The 21759-nt window shown below is 57.3% G+C and overlaps 3 protein-coding genes across 11 annotated transcripts in view; 2 read left to right on the forward strand and 1 right to left on the reverse strand.

Annotated features, from left to right (window-relative positions):
• The window catches only part of RUBCN (rubicon autophagy regulator), a 31609-nt gene extending 22065 nt beyond the window's left edge, over nt 1–9544 (forward strand). For all 6 annotated transcript variants that reach the window (XM_030493703.1, XM_030493701.2, XM_030493698.1 and 3 more), the window contains 9 exons: nt 1963–2023; nt 3151–3283; nt 3620–3765; nt 4134–4198; nt 4606–4844; nt 5246–5307; nt 5507–5660; nt 5998–6091; nt 6977–9544. In XM_030493703.1, the coding sequence (XP_030349563.1) occupies nt 1963–2023; nt 3151–3283; nt 3620–3765; nt 4134–4198; nt 4606–4844; nt 5246–5307; nt 5507–5660; nt 5998–6091; nt 6977–7140 (1118 nt within the window). In that variant the 3' untranslated portion in view covers nt 7141–9544. The remainder of the gene's footprint in view (nt 1–1962; nt 2024–3150; nt 3284–3619; nt 3766–4133; nt 4199–4605; nt 4845–5245; nt 5308–5506; nt 5661–5997; nt 6092–6976) is intronic.
• A 383-nt stretch (nt 9545–9927) lies between these two features.
• LOC115611191 (deoxyribodipyrimidine photo-lyase-like) lies at nt 9928–13510 on the reverse strand. The gene is made up of 10 exons (XM_030493704.1): nt 13478–13510; nt 13089–13371; nt 12746–12891; nt 12418–12600; nt 12080–12238; nt 11568–11766; nt 11336–11488; nt 10938–11059; nt 10679–10838; nt 9928–10518 (listed from the first exon to the last, which is right to left on the reverse strand). The coding sequence occupies exons 2-10, from the start codon at nt 13318–13320 to the stop codon at nt 10364–10366; spliced, it is 1509 nt and encodes a 502-aa protein (XP_030349564.1). The 5' UTR covers nt 13321–13371; nt 13478–13510; the 3' UTR covers nt 9928–10363.
• A 150-nt stretch (nt 13511–13660) lies between these two features.
• LOC115611195 (mucin-5AC-like) lies at nt 13661–20999 on the forward strand. Of its 4 annotated transcripts, none has more exons than XM_030493708.1 (6): nt 13662–13925; nt 15036–15860; nt 18416–18814; nt 18999–19115; nt 19428–19513; nt 19747–20999. In XM_030493708.1, exons 1-6 carry the CDS (start codon nt 13859–13861, stop codon nt 19819–19821), a joined length of 1569 nt encoding a protein of 522 aa, XP_030349568.1. In that variant the 5' UTR covers nt 13662–13858; the 3' UTR covers nt 19822–20999. The 4 variants fall into 4 exon arrangements, with proteins under 4 accessions (XP_030349570.1, XP_030349571.1, XP_030349568.1 ...); XM_030493709.1 differs by having other exon boundaries at nt 18416–18775; XM_030493710.1 differs by lacking the exon at nt 18999–19115 and having other exon boundaries at nt 13661–13925.
• The last annotated feature ends 760 nt before the right edge of the window (nt 21000–21759 follow it).

A 21759-nucleotide genomic window follows, 5' to 3' on the forward strand; every position in this document is an offset into this window, starting at 1 on the left:
TCCCCATAAGCCCTACTGTGTCCTGTGTTTACAGCCCAGTGATTGATCCGTAGGGAGCTCATCCTGGCCTGAAGCTGGCATACAGGGGCTAGAGTGATGTCCTGGGGTTTGGGAGTTGTTCACAGGCCTTCTGGGGACTATCCCACCTAGTGATAGCATTGGTAGCAGAAGTGTTTCAGGCAGCTAGCTGGAGGCTTTTGAGGAGTGTCTGAAGTTAAGGTTGGGAAGTGAGCAGTGGCAGCATCCCAGTGATAGCCCCCATGAGAGTCTAGGGTCAGATTTGGCTCCCTCTGCCATCCCTGAGATGATGCCAGTGCCAAAGTGTGCTGGCTCTGCCTCCCCATAACACTTGGCCCACACTGTGCTGCATGTGCCCCACTGTTTGCTCATGTTCATCGTAGTCTAGGACAACACAGCACCTTCCTATGCAGAGCCAAAGGCACCAGAGCATGGCAGATACGTCTAGCTGGTGCCCCACATAGTTGGGAGGCTACATGTGCCTGAATTTCCTGTTTTGTGCAGCTAGAAGTCTGTTTGCATGATGTAGATATGTGGATTCCTTAGCATTAGGATGCTTTACTGTTCCTGTTCTAGCAATGGATGTCAAATGAGGAGGGTCAGGCATCCATGCTGAACTCCTCTAGTGTGAGTCTGTAACTTCACGGGCAGGAGTGGAACTTGCTCCCCTTGCTGCCGGGGCAGCCCTGCTCTTCCTAGGGGAGCTGATGGCCTTGGGAGTGGCGCTCTTCAGTCAGCCAGACTGTGATTCCCTTGGCCACAGTGTGTGGTTGGTGCCTGGCCAGGGTCAGATGGGCTCTATGTGGGTCCATGTAGCCAACCTTGGCATGGAGGAGCAGGGACCCCGAGCTGTGCCTCCCCTATCCAGGCACTGGGCCACTGGGGTAGGAAAGTGGAAAGCCTGTGTTTGGGGGTGGTATGGTCACTGCAGACCCCATTCCAAGAGCTCCCTAGAAGGACAAAACAGGAGACCTACTGGGCTGAGGGTTGTGCCACTGGTCTCTCTTCTGTCCTGACCTGTAGTACTTTCCCCTTGCATGCCCCTCTTTCCTTTTCTGAGAGTCCGTCTGCAGTGAAGCAGGGTTTCTGTCTGCTTCTGCCTACCTTATACTGCCGGAAGAGTCTCCTGTCCCAGGGTCCTTCTACCGTTGAGATAAATTCCTTGTCAGGGTTTAACCTGCCAGGTGAAAGAAAGGATGAGTGATTAAGGTAGCACTGGGTACTGCCTGGCACCCGAGGCTGGCACCGAGGAGAAATGCAGCAGCCCAGGGCTGTTGGGGGGCTGATGAAGGGGTGGAGGGAGCAGGATCCCAGTGTCCTCCTGCACTTTACCTTGGACTCCTCCCTGCTTGGGAGATGGGTCTGTGGCCTGTGCAGAGGGCTGGCCCCATAGCTGCCGGCCCACTCTCTGCTTAGATGCTGACATGTCTCTGGAGTGCTGGATGACGCTACGAGCCCTGGCTGTGCAGCCACTGACAGGCTGTGGCGTGGCCACTGTCTGATCTTACAGGTTGCAGTCAAGTAGAGAGAAGGGCTCTGCATCCCATTGCTAATCCCCTGCAGCATCTATACTGCGTATAGAGAGCTACTAAAATGTTCTTGCTAACCTTGCTGTCCTGCCCTCTTAGCTCTTGTGTGTGTACTGTTTCAGGCCATGTCACTGCTGAGACTTGGTGTTTGACCTGTACCAGCAGCCACTTGACTCCCCCAAGCTGCAGGCTCACTGTTCTCACAGCATCTCACCATGTCGTTCCCTTGAAACTCCTGACAGGTGACCGATTACACTGCACCTCTCCTTGCTGCTCAGTGCCACTGGTAGAAGTTGATGCTGTAGTTCACGTGCTCTTGAGCAGCTTGATAAGTTTTACAGTGAAGCTTTGATTTGAAATGAATGTATCCCCCTGCCCTGCCCCATCTGCTCCACCTTGTCTGTTTGTGATTCAGATGCAGACATCAAGAGGAACCCAGACTCCAGCAGGAAGTCCTTTCTCTCCTCAGAGTCCATGTACGTCTGTGGCTTGTGGCGAGACATCTTGGTACCAAGTTCTCTTTCCTGCCCAACTCTGCTCTTCCAAATGCATCAGCTGCTGTTTTGCACCGGAGTGGACATTTCTCCTTTCCTCCCTTCTTCTTTCTCTCCCTCCTTTTCTTCCTTCTTCCTTCCCTCCCTCCTTTTCTCCTTTCTTCCCTCCCTCCCTCCTTTTCTCCCTTCTTCCCTCCCTCCCTCCCTCCTTCCCTCTCTCTCTCCCTCTCTTTACTTAGCAGTGGGGCACTAGGTTCTAGTCTTGAATTTGGTAAGCAGCACCTGGGATGATCCGGATACTCACGAAGTAGATATGATATGGGCTGGTGTCAGGAGACAGGCCCATACCTCCTAGTAGGTAAGAGGCTGGGGAGAGGACGTGGCATAACCTGGAGCATCTGGACTGGCTGCTGACTTGCTGCTGGCTCTGAGCCTCCCCTGCCTCTCCCCTCTCAACTGGGATAGCCTGTTGGACTACATGGTGCTGCCACCTTCTCTCCAACCCTTGCTGCTGTGCCATGACCCAGAGGCAGAACTGCTGGCACACAGCAATGCTCACGGACTCTGTGCAGTGTGGCAGCAGCTTAAACATGAAGTGCTCAGTCCTTTCCTGGTACTGCCCTGGGGTGGAGAGGTGGGGGCTGTGGGGAGGGGAATCACCATCTGTTGTAAGCACTGCTGCTGTGTTAATGCTCTGAAAGCAAAACCCTATTGGGATGCAGGGACCCCTCTGCTAGCTGGGTGAGATACAAAGCCGTGTCTGTGGTTGGAAGCATCTTGGGTAGGTTTGCACTGGGAGGGCAGTTCTGGCTCATACTGATGCTGGCTCTCACTTTGCAGCTTCTGCAAACAGGCACAGGTTTTATTAAGTAAGATATATTTTGCTTGCCTTCCTAAACAATTGTTGTGCCATTAGGCACCTTTGCTTGGGTGGCAGCTGCAAAGACAGAAATCAGTCACATATATCAATTTCAAGCCTGTGTAGCAGTGCAGAAATCAGGTACCAAAGCTGAAGGGAGTATCTTCAGCTTGAGATGGGACTGGCATCAGGGATTTTGAGGAGGGCACAGCTGTGAGACCCGGTACTAACCACCCCCTTCACTGTCTAGATCCTATTCCTTCCTCAATTCCAACTCGGCGGAGGCTGTGGCCATGGGCTTGCTGAAGCAGTTTGAGGGCATGCAGCTCCCGGCTGCCTCTGAATTGGAGTGGCTGGTCCCCGAGCATGATGCCCCACAGAAGGTAGGGGTGTGAGTATTTGATCTTCCCTGAATCCCTGGCTTCAGCCTACTGCTGAGGGGCTTTGCTAGTGCCAGTGATCTCTTTGTGCAGCTGGACAAAGGATTTTGTCTGGGCTCTGGGGTTCAGCTCAGTAGGGCTCTGCCACCACAGCCTCCTACAGCAGAGTGCTCAGATCCCTGGGGACATCCCTTCTCCAGCCCCCATTGAGCTGGAGCAGCAGCTCAATGCCTGGCAGTTTTCCAGAGGGCTGCAGTTGCAGGTTTCTGGCAAGCCAGCCAGGTGTGTTGCCTTTGCTGTACCAGGCAGGGAGCTGACCCTCTTGCCTGCTTCTTCCAGCTCCTACCCATCCCTGACTCTCTGCCCATCTCTCCTGATGATGGAGAACATGCCGACATCTACAAGCTGAGGATTCGGGTGCGCGGAAACCTGGAGTGGGCCCCTCCACGACCACAGATCATCTTCAATGTTCACCCAGCCCCAACGTAAGGACCTGTGCGGCCAAGGGCTTTCCAGGGACCTGCCCTTTCCAACCCTTTTCCATCAACACCAAGGTTGATTATCCTCTCCTTCCTACCTGACCACCAGGCTTCCCTGTTCTGAGCCTGGTAAATCCACAGTGGTCACCACCAGCAGCTGGTGCTAAGAGATGGAGATGGAGCCAGTGTCAGTGGTCAGTGCCTTTGGTGTGCACCAGGGCACAACAAAGCTTTTCCCCTTGGATTTGTTGTCCACACTGAAGTGGCAAAGCATGTGGCCATCTCTGCCATCCACATCTGTGCCAGTGCGCGTCCTCTGGTGCCAGGTGCCATTAGGGCTGGACTCATGCATGTTGTCTTCTGTCTCTGGGCAGGAGGAAGGTGGCTGTGGCCAAGCAGAATTACCGATGCGCAGGCTGTGGCATCCGGACTGATCCTGGTGAGTGCTGGGACCCTGAGCCGTAGCTGGGGAGTAGCGAAGAACCTATGAACAAGTGGGAAAACACACAGTGGGTGTGTGGTGGCAGAGCTCAGCACAAGGACACTGGGGAATTGATATGGTGGTTTTACCAGTCTGCCTGCACATTGGTGTGCACATTGGTGTGCACAGAGGAGCTTCCGTCTTTGGAAGGTCATGGGTTGGTAGAGGCAAACAGCAGCCAGCCTGTCCTTTAGGGAGAGCATTTCAGATGTTGTCTCCTCTAAGGCAAAGTCATCTGTTGGGGTCCTAAAGCTGCCAGCAGGTTCCTTGCTTGTTGGAAATGCTGAGCAATGTTGGGAGTTCAGTATGTGGTTGTGCAGAGCCTGTGCCTCAGCTGACCTCCCTATCTGCCTGGGTTTGGTCAGATTACATCAAGCGACTGCGGTACTGTGAGTATCTGGGGAAGTATTTCTGCCAGTGCTGCCATGAGAACGCCCAGACGGTCATCCCCAGCCGCATCCTGCGCAAGTGGGACTTCAGCAAGTACTACGTGAGCAACTTCTCCAAGGACCTACTGAGTAAGATCTGGAGTGACCCACTCTTCAATGTGCAGGATATCAATCCTGCCCTGTACCGGAAAGTGAAGTCTCTCAACCAAGTGTGGGTAAGACCCTTTCCACACCTTCCTAAGTGGGGTTTGGGTGAGGTAAGCGGGTGCTCATTGTAAACTGTGTTCCAGGGAAGCTGGGGAGAAGCAGGTATTTCAGGTTTTGAGGCTTAAAACCTTGGCACCATGGGTTTCCATTCACCTCTTGTTCTTTGTCCAATAACAGAGGAATTTCAAAAGGAATTTCTGCCTGGCGTCCGGCTGGGCTTCAGTTTATCTCCTGGAGTACGTGATGATTGTTGTGCTCACTTTGTCCTGCGTGGTGTAAACACTTTGGTAGCAGGAGAGCAGCAGCTGAGGAGCAGCGGTCATTTCACCAGCGCAGGAAATGAGGCAGACCTGCTTGGCCAAGGACTGTACTCTGTTTACTGATTCTTGTGTCCCCCCTTCCTCTCCAGCTGCTGCGAATCCAGCTTTTCCACATGAAGAACATGTTTAAGACATGCCGACTAGCTAAAGAGTGAGTCCCAGGCTGTGAGATGAAGCTGTTTTGCTGTTCTGGTTCTGTCCCATGACAATATGCAGTGGGGATCTGTGCAGCCTGTGCAATGAGCAATGGGGGGAGAGGGGAGGAGAGGGGGAAAGAAAGCAGAAGCAGTGGAGAGAAGGAGCTTAATGGATTTGCTTTGCTCTGAGCTCTGGTTTCTCTGTCCTTGCAGCCTCCTTGACTCCTTTGATACAGTGCCTGGCCACTTGACAGAGGATTTGCACCTCTACTCGCTCAGTGACCTCAGTGCCACAAAGAAAGGGGACCTGGTGCCTCACTTGACAGAGCTCCTGAAGGCAGGCAGTCTGCACGTTGAGAAGTGCATGGTAAGGCCTCCCTCACCTGCCTCCTGCATGGCTCCGCACCCTCAGGAGCACCCTCGGGAGCACCTTGCTGCAAAGATAACTGATGGGGAGGCCTTTGATGTGCAGGCAGCCACCAAATTACTGATTCAATGCTAACTGTTCCTGGCTGCTCCACAGAGCTCCTGCTGAATCATGTATGGGATGTTTGTTTCCCCATTTTGGCTCCCTCCCACCCCTGACACATGTTGATTCTGTCTTGCTGTGCTCCATGCTGAGGAAGGGCTGTCCTGCATGCTTAGAGCAGAGCAGGGAGATGAGGAGCATTTAGCTGCCTTTTCCTCACCTTTTCTCTTTCCAGCTGTGCCAAGCCAAAGGCTTCATCTGCGAGTTCTGCCAGAATGAGAGTGACATCATCTTCCCCTTTGAGCTCAACAAGTGCAGCACATGTGAAGGTGAGATGGTGGGGAGAAACAGGGAGGGGGCAGACCCTGAGGCCACCAAGGTCTGCTTCCAGTTTGAGTGGCATTTGTGCTAGCGAGAGGTACAGAGCGAGAGCCAGCCAGACCGGGATGCCTCTGTGTGTGGCCTGTGTCTCTGCACCACGTTATCACAGCAGTAGATCAGCATTATAATGCTGCCTGGCCGGAGCTGCTGGTGTGCTGGAGTGCGTAGGTCCCTTCCTGACCACGCTGTGTGCTCCCTGCCCAGGCGGCAGTGCGCAGTCGGGTCATGACTGCAGTGAGCGGGTCCCTTGGCTTCCCTTCTGCTGTGGTTGCGGGACAGGCTGTGTCTGCACACAGCTCCCCTGCCCCTGCTTGGATGGCTGGAGATGACCTTGTAGAGCAGAGAGAGCCTGAAGGCTTTGTCTCTGTGCACTTCCAGCCTGCCAGGAAATCCACAGGTCCCTTCAGGTGTAATCCTTGATAATGCCCAGTATTAATGGCCAAGCAGACCTTGTTGCTGCAGCTTGGGACCAACCTCTGAACTGGCTTGAAATGGCTCCTGACAACACGCAGACACAGTGCCAGAGAAAACTTGGGGCAGAGTTACTGTTTCCTTGGAGAATCATGAAATTTGGGGAAGGACCTTGTATAGAGGAGGAAGCCTCTTGCCTGTGCTCCCAAAGGCTTCGCAAGCCAGTTCAGGGACCCTGCAGCATGTCTTCTTGCTGCTTCCAGAGCAGTGCTGGACCTCTGCTTCTTGTGCTTGTTCTGCCATGGCTTTGGTTTGAAAAGTCCTCCTGGACAAGTCTGGAGCATCCCTCCCTGGGGTGCCGAGTGTCAGGCAGTCTCTGTCAGCCTCTGCCAGCTCTCAGTCAGTCATGCTTTCCCTTGCAGAGTGCAAAGCCTGCTACCACAAATCCTGCTTCAAATCCACCCACTGTCCCCGCTGTGAGCGGCTTCAAGCCCGGAGAGAGCTGCTGGCCAAGCAGAGCATGGAGTCCTACGTCTCAGACTACGAAGAGGAGCTGGAGCAGTCGGAGGTGGTGGCAGCCACATGAATGTTGCGGCAGAGGAGCAGAACATGGGCTTATTTATGTGCCTGGCCTTCATCACCAGAGACTGAGCCACACAGACTGGCAATGAGGAGGACTGTCAGGAGGCTGGAGCACTGTCTTGAAGGGATCTGTTTTTCTCCCATGCAGTAGTGCTGGGCTGGGGAAGGGACATCTTCCACCACCCAGGTCTGCTCCAGGTTTCGCTCACACCCCCTAATGACTTTGCTTGGGGAAATTCAACTGCTGCCTGTGCTGCAGGCAGAACAGGGGCCTTTCCTGAGCAGTTGTTCATGCTGGACCAGGCAGGGCTGTGCTGCCAGTCCCTGCGCCCTGCTCCCCAACAGGATCCCTGGGGGTTCAGCACTTCCTGCTCATCAGCTGTATATTAGAAATCTCTGGCCACATCTGCTCCTTGGAGGCGGGAATCAGCTCTCCAAGTCCTCCAATCCTGTGTCTTGCTGCTGGGGATTGTGTTTATGGAGGGACAGTGGGGATTTGAGGTTGGTTGTACATATAACAGCTGCCTTCCTCAAATCTGGCTTGCGACACTGCCAGAGAGCAGTTGCTCTCACTCCAGGATTGGAGCAGAGGACGTGGCAGTGGTGAAAATGCCAGATTCCTGCCTTGCCTCTTTGTGCTGTCTGTGCTGAGCTGCTTTCCCTGCCCTCCACCTGCAGCCTGTGCTGCAGAGGGGCATTGCCCCTGGAGCAGCTGCACAGGGGCACTGGTGCTGCCAGGCTTCGTAGAGGCAGATCCCCATGGCTGGAGAATGCAGTAAGCCCCACTTCCTCATTCTGCCTGTCTGTCTTCCTGGGGGGCACGTCCTTCTCTAAGGGTGACATGGGACCTCACTCTGGTGGCACCAGGACCTGCCTTGTGCGCAGCTGCCTTCTGTTGGGATGTGAGTGAAGGCTCAGCCCTCCGGCCACATCCCCCAAACCCCTATCTCAGTTTGTTCTTTTAGGTTGGGTTTTTGGTTTTTAATCTGCTGGATTTGGTCTTATTTTTTTAATGTGGTTGTTTGTGTTTTTAACTGTGTGTTACCCCCAGGGAGGTGCTGCTTGAAATGCCTCTTTAGGGGACATGCGATCTGCTTGGAAACTCACTGGTATAAAACTTCCAGGGTTGTCCTGCTCCTGGTTCCTCACCCCTGGAGGGGGCTGTTGTTTGCCAGGAGTCCCCTCTCCCAGCAGATCTCCTGTTCCCCTTGGGAGAGGTGTCCCTGAGCCAGGCAAAACCTCGAGGCTTCCCAGCTGCAGTGCAGTGGGGTGGCCAAGCAGCCTGCTTGCAATGTGGGGTGCACGGGGGAGAGGGTTTGGCACTGGGGTGCTGCAAAGGGCTGGTCCCTTGCTGATGCAGAGCTGCCTGCTGCGACCAACAGCTCTGCAGGGTTGGACCCAGCAGTACAAGATGCTCTGGGGCTAGCAGTCAGCTGAGGAGGTGCCTGCATTGCAGGGGGATGCTTTACATGGCACAGGTGAGTGTCCAGCACCACCTTGGCATGAGTGGGATGTGGGGTGACAGTGGGGTGTTCAGAAGGATGGTGTGGCCTGTGTATGTGCAAGAAGGGTGTTGAAGAACTGGGGAGCAATACACTGGTGGAAGGCATCTAGGGGCAATGGCTTTTGCAGGACAAGCTCTGGCTCATGGGCTGTCCCTGCAGGGGTGACAGGGTCAGGGAGAGAGGCTGGGGTCAGGAGAGATGGATGCAGGACTTGGTGAAGGAGTTGTGGCTGTGAGCCTTGCTGCACAGCAGCATGTCTCCCCTGCTCACAGCATCCTGACAAAGCCGGGTCTAGCTGGAAAGGGGGTTCAGCTCCCCACGTACTCCCTGGAGTTTTTGCTGCCTCCTGTCTTGCTTCTGCTTTGTTTTTGCCAGGGGAGCTGCTGCTGTCCTGCTCACTCTCTGTCTCTGCAAGCCCTGGGGCTGCCAGACGCTGGTCCACCTCTGCCTTGCCTGTCCCCAACAGCAAGTCGAGCCCTCCCACTGCTGCCTGGAGCTGGCACCCCCTTCCCTGGAGCTGCCTCAGCAGCACACCTCTATCCACCCTGTTTTGTTTGAAGCACTTTAATGTCATGGGACAGCAGCTGAGAGGCTGCCCACATCCCCTTCTAGAAGCACTGAGTACATTTAAAGAAGAGGGAAGGGATTTTGGATTATTTGGGGTTTCCACCCTCCACTATGGACTTTGGAAGCAGTGGGACTTGCAAACCTGATGGAGAGCTCCAGGGCAGGGTTATGCCCAGCACTAACCACTACAAAGGAACACTGGAACTGGCCAAGGCAGTGAGCTGTTTGTAAGAGAGAGCAAGGGAATGCTCTGGCCATTACCTAGAGCCCTACCCATGGGACTGTTGCACAGAGTGGCAATGAAAATGCCATCCCTAATAAACTAAGTTAATGGGGGGCCTGGTTGTGTTGTGGCATCATTTCAGCTGTTGTAGCAGTACGTATCACCCCTGGGGTCAGTGCTGCACTGCCTGTTGGCCCCTGGGGCAGGGAGGGAGTAGGCAGAGGGCAGTCGGGAAGGGGACAACTTGTGCAAGTGATGCATTGCCAGATGGCACTGGGACTAATCCATGTGGTTTGTGACCTCCCCTTGCAAACTACCCCCTGGACTCAGGGCAGGAGGTACAAAACACTGAGTAAGGGGCTCCCTGTAATGCCTGTCCCTCCCTGGGCCTGCCTTTGCTGTGGGCATTGGGGCCCAGGGGCATGGCTGTGGCTGTCCTATCCCTGTTGCATCCCTATCCCTTGGAGCAGTGTTGTGCATCGCCATATAAACACCATAGACACAAACTGTAAACTTTAAAACAACTGTTGAAGGATGTGTGTGCAAGCACAGTGCTAGCTCCCCATGGAGCAAAGCAAGGCTTCCCTGCAGCAGCACAGCATGAGGAGCCACTTAGAGCTTTTCCTCAGAAAAGCCCTGCTCAGCCTAAATCTAAGCTGTGACTAGCAACAGCAACAGCGACTTGGGCCTACTCCCACAGTGGTTGTAGAAGGGGTTTCGGGCAGGCACAGGTACACTGAGGATGTGGCAGCAGCAGGGCTCTGGACAGCCCCAGCGCAGCAAACCCTGGGGCTTGCTGCTGTCACAGTGAGCCCTCCAACAGCACCCATGGCAGTCCCGGGCTGGGTGTAAGGCGTGAGCTTGTACCTTGGCACAGGCACATCTGCCCCTAGTGCAGAGGGGCACGAGCAGCCTGGAGGCTGCTGTGCCTGTCACTGGGAGATCGCGCAGGGGGCATAGCGACGCTCGAACTGCCCCACGTCGAACTTGCGCTTGCAGCCGGCGTAGTTCATGTAGCGGATCTTCCCGAAGACAGCCCGCTCTTTCCAGCCGTGGTCATGCATGCCGCAGATGGACCAGAGGCAGCCTGCAGGGGGTGGGGACAGAGCATCAGCAGTGGAGAGCAGTGGAATGAGGGTGCAAAGCAGGACGGGCTGGGTAGCCTGCACAGAGCCCTCCCCCCTGCCACAGCCCTTGGCCATCAGAGATAAGACACCCCCTTGCTGTGCCCCCATCCTGCAGCTTGCCTACATATCCGTTGGGGTCTCTCCCATCCAGCTCGTAGCGATCGTTGAGGTAGATGGCAAACTGCAGGGCCTCCTCGGGGGCGCGGGTCCACTCCAGGATCTTTTTGGCCCAGTACATCCGCAGGAAGCCATGCATCTTGCCCTCCCGGACCATTTGGAGCTGGGGGAAAGGGATGGACAGATGGGTCAGTCTGTGCCACCTTGCCTCTGCCCCTCAGGAAAAGACTCAGCATTCTGTGAGGGAGATGCGGGGCAGTACCTGGGCAGCATTCCAGAGTGGGTCATGCGTGGTCCCCTGCTCTAGCTCCTGCAGCTTGTAGAGAAAAGGCCTCTTGTCTTTCGCGTGGAGCTTCAGGGTGGTTTGTGCCCAGCCATAGGCACCTGTGGGCAAAAGAGATGAGGAGCAATGATGAGCAACCCGCTCCTGCAGGGCCCTGTGGAAAGGATGGAGAATTGGGCTACTGAAGAGCACTATGCCCAGGAGACATTAACCCTGAAGAGGGCATTCACCAGCTCCTGTCCTACCTCCAGAAGGAATGACAGCACATTAGTGCCCTCACAGCCCCTCTTCAAGTCGGTCTCAGGATTGCCAAGTTGGGGTGACCACTGGGTACCAGCCCAGCCCATGTTGCCCACCCACACCAGAACGAACGTTACCTTGCACGCTGTCATAGTTCTCATTGTAGTAGCAAAAGTTCTCAGCCAGCTCCCGCCGTACCACAGCCTCCTCCACAAATGCGTCTACTGACTCCTTGTACTTGCACCGGTGCTTCTGCACCTCCAGGATGGCTCGTTGGGTGGAAACCTGGCCTGGGGACACACAGAGGGAGGAAATCATGCTGCCACCATGCTCGGCCCTGCTGCCGACTGTGAAGCCTGGGATGCTCACCAAAGTGGAACCATGGGGACAGGTTGCTGAGCGCCGCCTTGTTAGGGTCATTCCGGTGGGAGACGAAGGATTTCAGTCGCTCTGTGATGAAGGACTGCAGCACAGCCAGCCCCGCAGCCGTGCCGGGGGTTGCCCACTCCACCTCCTTCACCGTACGGTCCACCTCCAAGCTGGAATAACAGGCCTTCCAAGCAATGGGCTGGGCGGTGACCAAGCAGCATGAGTGCATTTACAGACGCTCTTCAGCCAGGGCTGCCCCGAGTGTTATGCCCTCTGGGTGTCCCCAGCCAGCAAGTCCCAAGCTCATGCCAGCCTTCTCCTCTTAACTAGACCTGCACTGAATGAATGAGATGGGAACCAACCTCCCCCAGGGCATTGCCATCTCCACACCACCTGCACACAACTTCAGACAGGTCACTGTCCCCGTCCCCTGCCATCCCCCCCAAGATCACAAAGCAGCTGTAAAACCCTCCAGGACTGGCCTTGAGTGCAGAAGAGTCTGCTGCTGGTACCTCTGCTGGGCAGGAGGGGGGATATGGGTGACGAATAACAGGGGGGAACTCGGTGAGGAACTCGGGGAGCTGAGCATGGATCTTTCCCCGGATGGTCCTGGCTCTGTACTCCTGTTTGGTGGAGGCAACCCAGCAGGGCACAATGTTGTGAGCATCAACCTGGGAAGCAAAGCCGTGGAGGAGGGTGTGAGCAGGAGAAGCAAACAGTCCCGATGACATGACACACACACTCCCTGCTCAGGTCACTCCAGCATACCTCTGCAGGCACGGAACGCAGGAGACAAGTTTCTCCCACGTTTCTCCAGCCAGTTTTCCCCTCACAGAGTGCAGGCACCCACCTGTGCAAACGGCACATCCTCTGGCAACCGCTCCCTGACGTCCTGCACCCACTGCCGGGGGAGGCGGAGGGGGCTGAAGTCCGTCACCAGCCCACCAACACCATGCTCCAGCACAAATGTGGGCAGCACGTCCTTGGCGTAGCCCCGCAGCAAATGGAAGGCAATGTTCAGGTCTGTGCACTCCTGCAGCGAGGGGGAAAAGGCTATGGGATGGTTCATGCCTCTGCAGACCCCATCCCACCATCATCCACTGAAGGGATGTGTCTGTCTCCCAGCTTCCCCAGGAGCCCTGTCCCACTCAGCATGGATATCCCTGCAGCGGCCATACCTCAGCCACCTCCTGCAGGCCCCTTAGCATGAAACCGTAGTGGCGGATGGTGGCCTCCAGGAATTTGGGCACCAAGCAGAAGCAGACATGCAGAGGCAGCTCCTGTTTGAGGGCCAGGCGCTGGGCATAGAGGAAAGCCCAGTTATCTAGGGAGAAAGCACATGGGGCAGTGTCATGGAAGATGCTTTACTGAGGGGATGGAGATGGGGTTTCACAAGAGGAATCCCCCCAGTCTCCCCTGCAGAGGGGGGACCAGCTCCAAGGCCTGCTGTGGGAAGGGACCATGGATTTTGCCACCCATGGGAGCTCCACTTCCCAGTCTCCTCCACCAGCTGGTTCGCACCTTGCAGCCGCTGGTCCCGGGACATCCAGTAGAGGATGCACCGAGCATCATCCTTCAGATCCGAGCCCTGCGAGATGAGGCGCACTCGCTTTTTGTTGAACTTGAACTCTCGCACGGAGGGGGCCGCCCTCCGCCGGGCCTCCTGCACCGCCTCCTCTTCCTCCGTCCTCCTCCGAGACACGCGTGGCACCTCCGCGGCCTCGGCCTTTCGCTTCCCTTGCCGCCGCCGCATCCTTAGGACTACGCGGGCCGACAGCGAGAGCAGCGTGGTTCCGCGCGGCCGCTGCGAAGGGAAACGGGACCATACTGAGCTCCCTGTGCCTTGCCCATCCCGGTCCGTGAGCCCGGGGGATGCTGGTACCCTGCCCTTCCCGGTTCCCGGTCCCTACCTGGCAGCCACGCGGTCCTCCGGGTGTTATACAACGAGGGGGGGGTGGTTAAAGGCGTGGAGATGGGCAGGGATTCAGGATACGGGGCGGGACCCCATCATTTGGTACCGCCCTCCCCCTTTCCCGGGGGCCGGTGCTGCGCCGATGTCCCCGGCGCGCCCGTGGGTGCGCCGGGGACATCGGCGCAGCACCGGCCCCCGGGAAAGGGGTGTAGTGCCCGCCGGTGCCTCCCCTCCCTGGCCGCGGGAATGAGGAAGCAGCTCCTGCCACCTTCAACCATCACTCGGCAGTGTAGATCCCCACTGGCACCATCCCCTGGCCCTGTATCCCCGGGTGCAGGACTTTGCCCCCACTTAGGGAGTTGGGGTGCAGGCTCTGGACATGGCTGGGCAAAGAGGAGGGCTGCCCCTGCTGCTGCTGAGCCTTGCCGTGCTGGACGTCATGCTGGGTAAGGGCTGAGGGGGATGTGGTGCTACCAATTGGGTGGGTGCTGAGGTGGGAGCATCGTTCCCCAGGGGGGTGGTGGCCTCAGCATGGCTTCACCCACAGAGGTGGAACACTGTGGGTGCTGTCTGCTTTCTGACATCTCAGGCCCGTTCCAGAGAGTGAAAGGGCTGTGCTCTGCAACACAGAAACAACAAGCTTGGCTTTATTTCTTTTGCCTCTCATGTGGGTTTCCACCCGGGCAGAGAAGACCTTGGTCACAGCTTGACTTCCTTGCTGAACACTGGTCACTGCTGGGCTCACTGCCTTTGATACGACCTGACCAGCAGCATCAAATGGCTCTGCCCAGATGGCAGCATAACCAGGACGTTGTGGGCCTGGAAAACTCCCAGTGCCATCGTGATATTTGCACTTGACACACAGCAAGAGCAGTGTTGAGTCAAACACAGGGAATAAACTTGAGGCTTGTACCTCCTGCAGACCTCACACTCGCAGAGCTTGAGTAGGTCTTCTCCTGCTGCATCCTTCACACACACACCCACACCCCCCACAGAGCTTTCATGGGTTGCTGCACGTCTCTAACGACTTGCCCTGAGCAGCAAACCGGGATTTGTTCCTCTGTGGGGCTGGTTCCCCCCTTGCCATTATTTACACCCGGCGCTATCAGTTCCTGACTATCTGCAGCAGGGAGCTTTGTGTAAACTGCTGCTGCTGCAGTTCCAGCCTGTCTCACGGTCACCAGTTCCTGCACGGCTCTTCCCGTCAGACGGGTTTGTCTGACTTCCTCCAGGGGTGGGTGAAGGTGGTGGAACGGGTCTCAGCACTGGTGCCTACAGGAGTTTCTGCCATGAGTTTGACGATGCCCATGGCTTGTTCCTGCTTTGTTGGGCTGGGGGATTCATGTGGCCTGCCTTGCTGACAATCACGTTGCTGTTCAGGGCATCCACATGCTGGATCCATGCAGGATGGTAAATCCGCACTCCTGACAATCCATGTCTCATGCATAGCTTGTGGAGCTCATGGTGGTGGTAATGCTGCACCATCCACAGCACAGCCATGGTCTCAGCCTTTCACCACCAGCCCTTGTATGCCTCATTTTCCCACCTCTTTTCAGGGACCACCATCACAGATGTGACAGCAACCGTGTCCACGAGTGTCCCTACCTCCCTGACACCTATGGAGACCTCAGCACGGCTGCCCACCACTGACCCCACCACTGCAGCCACCCTCCCTCCTTCCAGCCCTGAAACCTCTACCCTGGAGAGGCCCAGCACAACCCCAGGGACTAGCAGTTTCTCACCATCTACTACGCCTCTTGTCGCTGCAGCCACTCTCCCCTCCTCCAGCCCTGACACCTCCACCTCGGATGCTTTCACAGCCAGCACTGTGCCTCTGGGCAGCAGTCCGGCAGCCTCAAGCATCACCACACGGCAGGCAACGGGTAGCACAGCCCTTAGCACTCCTTATGGCACCTCGGCACAGCCCGAGCCCACCCAAACAGGGCTGGGGCTCACCACCAGCACCCTGACACCAACTCCCGTGGCCACGACACCCAACTGTACTTATTCGACCACCGCCACGTCTGGGGGGACGAGCACGGCGCTGGCTGTCAGCTCGTTTGGAGTCGAAACGAGCACGCTGCCTGCCCCCACCTCTACTCCTTTCTTCTCCACCGGGGTGGGCACCACGCTTGGTATCACCACCCGCCAAGAGCCAGCCGTGACCACACTGCTTGGCAGCACATCCCTAGGGACCGGCAGCGCCTCTTCCCCCACCGCACCAGCTCCGGTAGTCATTTCGGATGAACCCCAGTCGACCACGTCGAACACCACGGCCACCCCCGTCACCAGGACGGGGGGCTCCGGGAGCACCCTCACCCCCAGCCAACCGGCCGGGACCACCGCTGGCACCTCCTCCGAGACACCCAGTGCCGCCGCGGGTGAGTGCAACACTATGGCGGCGGTGCCGCCCGTCCCGCACCGCGGGGGGAACGGGGCGGGCAAAGAGCGGGGGGGCGGCCCGTGGAAGGACAGTGTGTGACGTACGTGCTGGGAATGGGCGTGGCTTCGGGAAGAGGGCGTGGCTTCGGGGGTGGGGCATGCCCGGTGCCGCGCTGGCGCGCCAGGAGCCGGCGGTGCGGGTGAACCGCGGGTGTACCGCGGGAGTGCGACCGTGCAGCGGCAGTGCCCCCCGCAGCTGTGCCCTGCCAGTGCCCCATCGTAGGCACCTGTGTCCCAGCACTGTGATCGTATCCTGGTGGTTCTCCCACTGTACAATCTTTACCCCGGGGCTGCAGCTGTACCCTGGTGACACCCCTCTCCGTGCACCTGAACCTGGCAGGGACGCTGTGCCCTGCCCCAGTGCCCCTAGCTGTTCATGTGCCGCCGGCATCCCTGTACCCCAGTAGAGCAACTGAATCCTGACCGAGTACTTGTGCCCTGGCCTAACAGCTACACTGTGACAACACCCTAACAGAGTGCCTGCACCCCTGTACCCTGGTCATGCCTCAGCACGCCTGTGACCGGGCAGTGTCCCAGTGTATCTGTACAGGAGCAGGGTGGCTGCACCCTGGCAGTCCTCCAGCATGCCTGTACCCTCCAGGAGCGCCTGTACCCTGGCCCAGTGCCTGCAAGCGCTTCTGACTGGTCTTGTCCCTGACCCTGAGAAGAAGGAAGTGACTCTGGCTATCAGCAAAGCGCTTCATCCTGACATGCTGTGACATAGGGAAGTGATGCCTGTACAGACAGCCCAGGGGACAAACCCTCAGCCTGGAGCACGCCCTTCCTGAGCGCCTCCTGTTCTCTCAGCCAGTTCCTCGCGCTCAGACAGGGCTGTTGTCTCCCAAGGGGCGTTGGTGTTAGGAGCCACCACCAAACATCACCCCTGTGGCGGAGCGCAGGGACGGTCTCAGGCAGCCTGGCTGCTTCTCTGGGCTTTTTTCCGTTGTCACCGTCCCCTCAGGAGGCAAGGACTGCACGGTCCCCGGCTGCAGTGGTGGCCCTGCCGGCCTGCCCTGCCTGCTGCTTGTGGCTCCTCTGGGTCCAGACGTGCAGCTGATGTCCACCTGGCACCACACCGCTCCCTGGGAGTATCCGTGTCGGGTGGAAACCCCCCCATTGCTGCTGACACCTGGGGAGTGAAAGGACTCACCTGGATGCTCCTTCTCTGCTGGGCAAAGGAGACCAGGAAATCCCAGTGCTGGGGATATAGGGAGCTCTTGGACTGGTGCCTGCAGGGTCCCATCGTCTCCCACCCACCTGGACATGGCTGGGCAGAGCAGGAGGTTGCCCCTGCCCCTGCTGCTGCTGAGCTTCACCCGCCTCGCTGTGCTGCACCTTGTGCTGGGTAAGGGCTGAGTGGGATGCGATGGTCTCCATAGGGCGGGTGGTGAACAGCGAGCATCATTCCCTGGGTGGTGTGGTGCCTTGTGAGGTGAGGGGGTGAAACGCTGCAAGTGTTGTTTGCTAAATGGGAAGCAGAGGTGGACTTACAGCTCCTGCTTTGTATGCGAGGATCTTCAGTGCAGATAGCCGGCATGGGTTGGGATCGGACCTTTGCCCTTCTCCACATTATTATTTAACCAGCTGTTGCCAGCACCAGCTCAGGGAGCGAACGGCTGTCAAGGGCTCTGGGAATTTCTGGTGGGGTTGGCTGAAAGCTCATGGCTTGTTTCCTCAACCCCATGCAAGCAGAGCCCCAGACTCATTGGGTTTGTGCTGGGATCATGGGGGAATCCAGCCTGGCATTTCGAAGCCACTAACTCGCAGGCATCCCTTGATGGAGGCCGGGGCAGCCAGGCTGTTTCGTGCATCCTTTTGGAAAGGATTACAGATGCCTGGGCTTCCTCAGGGATAGCACGCTGCACAGTACGGAGTCAGTGCAGGCAGACAGGAAGGCCCTCCTGCATCCTTCACCCCCTGCAGAGCTTTCATGGGTCACTGCACGTCTCTAACGACTTGCCCTGAGCTGCAAGCCGGGATTTGTTCCTCTGTGGGGCTGGTTCCCCCCTTGCCATTATTTACACCCGGCGCTATCAGTTCCTGACTATCTGCAGCAGGGAGCTTTGTGTAAACTGCTGCTGCTGCAGTTCCAGCCTGTCTCACGGTCACCAGTTCCTGCACGGCTCTTCCCGTCAGACGGGTTTGTCTGACTTCCTCCAGGGGTGGGTGAAGGTGGTGGAACCGGTCTCAGCACTGGCGCCTACAGGAGTTTCTGCCATGAGTTTGACGATGCCCATGGCTTGTTCCTGCTTTGTTGGGCTGGGGGATTCATGTGGCCTGCCTTGCTGACAATCACGTTGCTGTTCAGGGCATCCACATGCTGGATTCATGCAGGATGGTGAATCCCCACTCCCAATGCTCCACAGTTGATGTATAGCTCTGGGTCCCTTGTGGAGCTCATGGTGGTGGTAATGCTGCACCATCCGCAACACAGTCGTGGTCTCGGCCTTTCTTCATCAGCCTTTGTATGCCTCATTTTCCCACCTCTTTTCAGGGACCACCATCACAGATGTGACAGCAGCCGTGTCCACGAGTGTCCCTACCTCCCTGACACCTATGGAGACCTCAGCACGGCTGCCCACCACTGACCCCACCACTGCAGCCACCCTCCCTCCTTCCAGCCCTGAAACCTCTACCCTGGAGAGGTCCAGCACAACCCCAGAGACCAGCAGTTTCTCACCATCCACCACGCCTGCTGTCACTGCACCAGCACCGACAGCCGCTTCAGCTGAGCCCTTGACAACCCTGACAGACAGCACAGCCTTCTCCATTAGCAGCACGGAGGTGTCCAGCAGCAGCCCCACATCCGGGAGCACCCCTGGCATCTCCAACTCAACCATGGGGTCAGCCCCAGGCATGTCAACAGTATCTGGGACTCTCAGTGCAGCTACGGGTGGGTGCAGCTGTGGGGCGCCTGGGAGGCTGGGGCATAGTCAGGACAAATCCCCATGGGGATGCTGGGCATGTACTTGGGTGGCTTCACACAGGTGGCTCCATTTAGGCTCGGTCTGTCCCCAGCTGTAGGAGCATCCTGCACCTCTCTGCAGGCAGCACTAATGTGACATTACTTTGCCCAGGCACGGAGCCCTCTTCCCCTGCTGCCAGCTCAACCCAGGCCACAGAGGTTGCCTTCAGCACCTCTGCAGATCTGCCAACGATGCTGCCTGTCTGCCCCACCACCACATCCAACACCAGTAAGTGCAATGCCCCATGGGCATCGCCACCCTCAGTGCTGGTGGCTTTAGGTTTGCAGGGGCAAGTGCAGGGGGTCCTGGAGCCCCACTGCTTTTGCCATGCTCTCAATACAAGCATGTTGATGCTCTGTGGGATGTGTGGTTTGCTGTACAGGTGGAGTGTTATTCTCCTGACAGTGTAAGGTGCCCATGACATGATTAACATCGGAGGAGGTTCTGTCTCTGTGCCAAAGAGACATGGAAAGACCCCAGATCCTTCAGCACAGCCCAATGTTCAAGGACGATAACCAGAGCCATGTTTTTCACCCCTAGGTTCATCTCACCTCTTTCTGTCACTGCGGCTAACTGTGCCCCTGGACCTGGGCAACACCACGGTGCAGGAGCTGCTGTTGTCCAAGGTGAGGTGTGCTGGGAAGAGAGTGCCGCTTTGCATGTGCCAGCCATGGTGCAGCTAGCTAGGGAGGATGTTGGACAGCCAGCAGGAGGGGAACGACTGTGTCTTACATTGAATGTCTCCTGGAGCAGTTTCAGATGAAGAGGAGACCCTCATCTGGGATGAGGCCCCTGCTAGGTGGGGAATGGGGGTAGGACACCCCCTTGGCATGATTTGACGCCTGTCCTCTCCCCACAGCTCCGCAGGGACCTGCAGACAGCGTTCCCGTGTGCTGGCCTGGCGGTGGAGTGGCGAGGGAAGAGGAGGACCTGACCACTGCTCCTCACCCAGCCAGCACCCACATGGACTGGCAAGCCTGCTGCTGCCAGCTCCTAACTCCACAGTGGTGCAGCCCTTTGGGGTAACCTGTACAGCTCCCCTTGAACCTGGGACACCCTGTCCTTCACTGCGCATCCTCAGAGGACCCCCAGTGCCTCCCTGTGGGCTGGGGTGCCCCTGCCCCTTCCCTCAGCCTGTCCGTAGAGCCTGAGCTCTCCCACCATCCTGCACCAGACCCGGCGCTGCCAGGGGACCAAGAAGAGAAGGTCCTGTGGGAATGGGCTTTTACAGCTGCGGCTGGGGTAGCTCAGCTGTGAAATCCACCCTGGGGACCAATGGACAAGAGACAGGAGATCTGGAGCCCCCAGTGCTGCTGTGCCCAGGGCACTCGGGGGCTCAGTGGTGGTAACCTCCAAGGATTTGCAAGCCAGGGAGACTGCAGTGCCTGGGGTCTTCAAGAGATGATTCATGGCTGCTTTACATCCAGAGTGGGCCAAGGTGGAGCCTGGGTTGGCTCTGGGAAGGAGGCAGGAGAGGAAAAGAGCCTGCTCCTGCACTGGAGCCCTGTCCCATCGCCAGCTGAGCTCCTGAGCACCACAGTGCAGCAGGCAAGTGAAGCTGGAGCCTGGCACAGCAGCTCTCCCCAGCTCACCTGCGGTATTGCTGACAGGAGCACACCCATGCTAACCAGGCTGTGCAGTAAAGGGAAATCCCATGTTTTCCACGGCAAAGATGATGACTTCTTTTTTTTTCCAAGTCGCCTTCCCCAGTTTTCAGCTTCTCCATCTAGCAGAGGTATCAGCAAGGAAAGCCAGCTGAGTCCCAAAAGCTTCACAGCAGAGAGATGAGCTCAGGGCTGTTCCCCCTGGCAGGGGCTGCTGCAAACGTTCCGAGGATGGCTCGGTATGCTGACAGGCTGGGGGTCCCTGCTTGGGTTCTGTCTGCCCCATGCCACTCATGTGCACCATGTGGCTGTGGAAATCCCGTGGGCTGTGCTCCTTCCTGTTTTTTTCCAGTCCCCAGCTAAGGAGACGGCCACAACATCTATCCCCCTGCAGCAAAGTCATTTATTAACTGATTAATTAGCCAGATAAAATCCAACTGAAGCAATTATTAGCCTAAGCAAGTCACCTCGCCGGGAGATTGAAAACTGAAATAATTAGCAAAATAGCCATGTTGCTTCTCAGGGGTTATTTTCGGCTCATCTCTGCTCCTCGCTGGCAGCCCATGCCGCCCTGGTGTGGGAAAGCTGGGAAGGGGCACATGGGGCTGTGGGATGCCAAAGCTGGGGATGATTCCAGGGCTGGATGGGGACAGGAGGGGGAAAGGCACCCTGGGATCACCCATCTGTCTGCCATTTTGCAAGGGCCGGGAGAGGCTGGGCTGGGGATGGAGGCTGAGCCCAGGCAGCTTTTCAGGATGCTCCCATTTGGGATACCCCTTTTGCATTCCACTGTTGCCCCTTTGCTCTCTAGGATGCTGCCTGGCTTTTGGGGGCTTCTTGTAGATGTTGGCACCAAGAGAGGTCCCTTAGCACCTGGGCAAGGAGCTGGGGAGCAGCGTAAAGCCTGCCGGAAGGGGTCCCCACACTGGATGCCTGGTGGTGTGCTAGGAAAGAAATCCTCGTGCTCTGCCTACACCATGGAGCTGGGCCAAGAGTCCTCCCACACCGCGTCCCATTGGGCTGCTCTCTCCGGCTGTTGAATCCATAACTTCAGACCCCGGGACATGGCCGGGGGCCAAGGCCAGGGTAATGGAGCCAAACTGCGTCACAAAGGGAGGAAAAGGTCCTGAAATGCCGGGATGAAAAGGTGACCGGGGCACTCGCTGTCCCCTGCCAGCACGGATGCCTTCTGTTATCATGGTTGGGGGGTGGCGGGGGAAGGAGATGCTCCGGTCCCACTGAGCCCCTCTGTCCCCCAGCCTGGGAGG

This window comes from Strigops habroptila, chromosome 8, assembly GCF_004027225.2.
Source record: "Strigops habroptila isolate Jane chromosome 8, bStrHab1.2.pri, whole genome shotgun sequence".
Taxonomy (NCBI): domain Eukaryota; kingdom Metazoa; phylum Chordata; class Aves; order Psittaciformes; family Psittacidae; genus Strigops; species Strigops habroptila.

Excerpts from the sequence above, each read along its gene's own strand:
- LOC115611195 (XM_030493708.1), top strand. The coding sequence starts at position 13,859 with ATGGCTGGGCAAAGAGGAGGGCTGCCCCTGCTGCTGCTGAGCCTTGCC. Across the intron at positions 18,815-18,998 it reads GACTCTCAGTGCAGCTACGG|GCACGGAGCCCTCTTCCCCT; the intron begins GTGGGTGCAGCT and ends TACTTTGCCCAG. Across the intron at positions 19,116-19,427 it reads CACCACCACATCCAACACCA|GTTCATCTCACCTCTTTCTG; the intron begins GTAAGTGCAATG and ends TTTCACCCCTAG.
- LOC115611191 (XM_030493704.1), bottom strand. The coding sequence starts at position 13,320 with ATGCGGCGGCGGCAAGGGAAGCGAAAGGCCGAGGCCGCGGAGGTGCCA. Across the intron at positions 11,767-12,079 it reads CCCCCTCCTGCCCAGCAGAG|CCCATTGCTTGGAAGGCCTG; the intron begins GTACCAGCAGCA and ends GTCACCGCCCAG. Across the intron at positions 11,489-11,567 it reads GTCCCCATGGTTCCACTTTG|GCCAGGTTTCCACCCAACGA; the intron begins GTGAGCATCCCA and ends GTGTGTCCCCAG.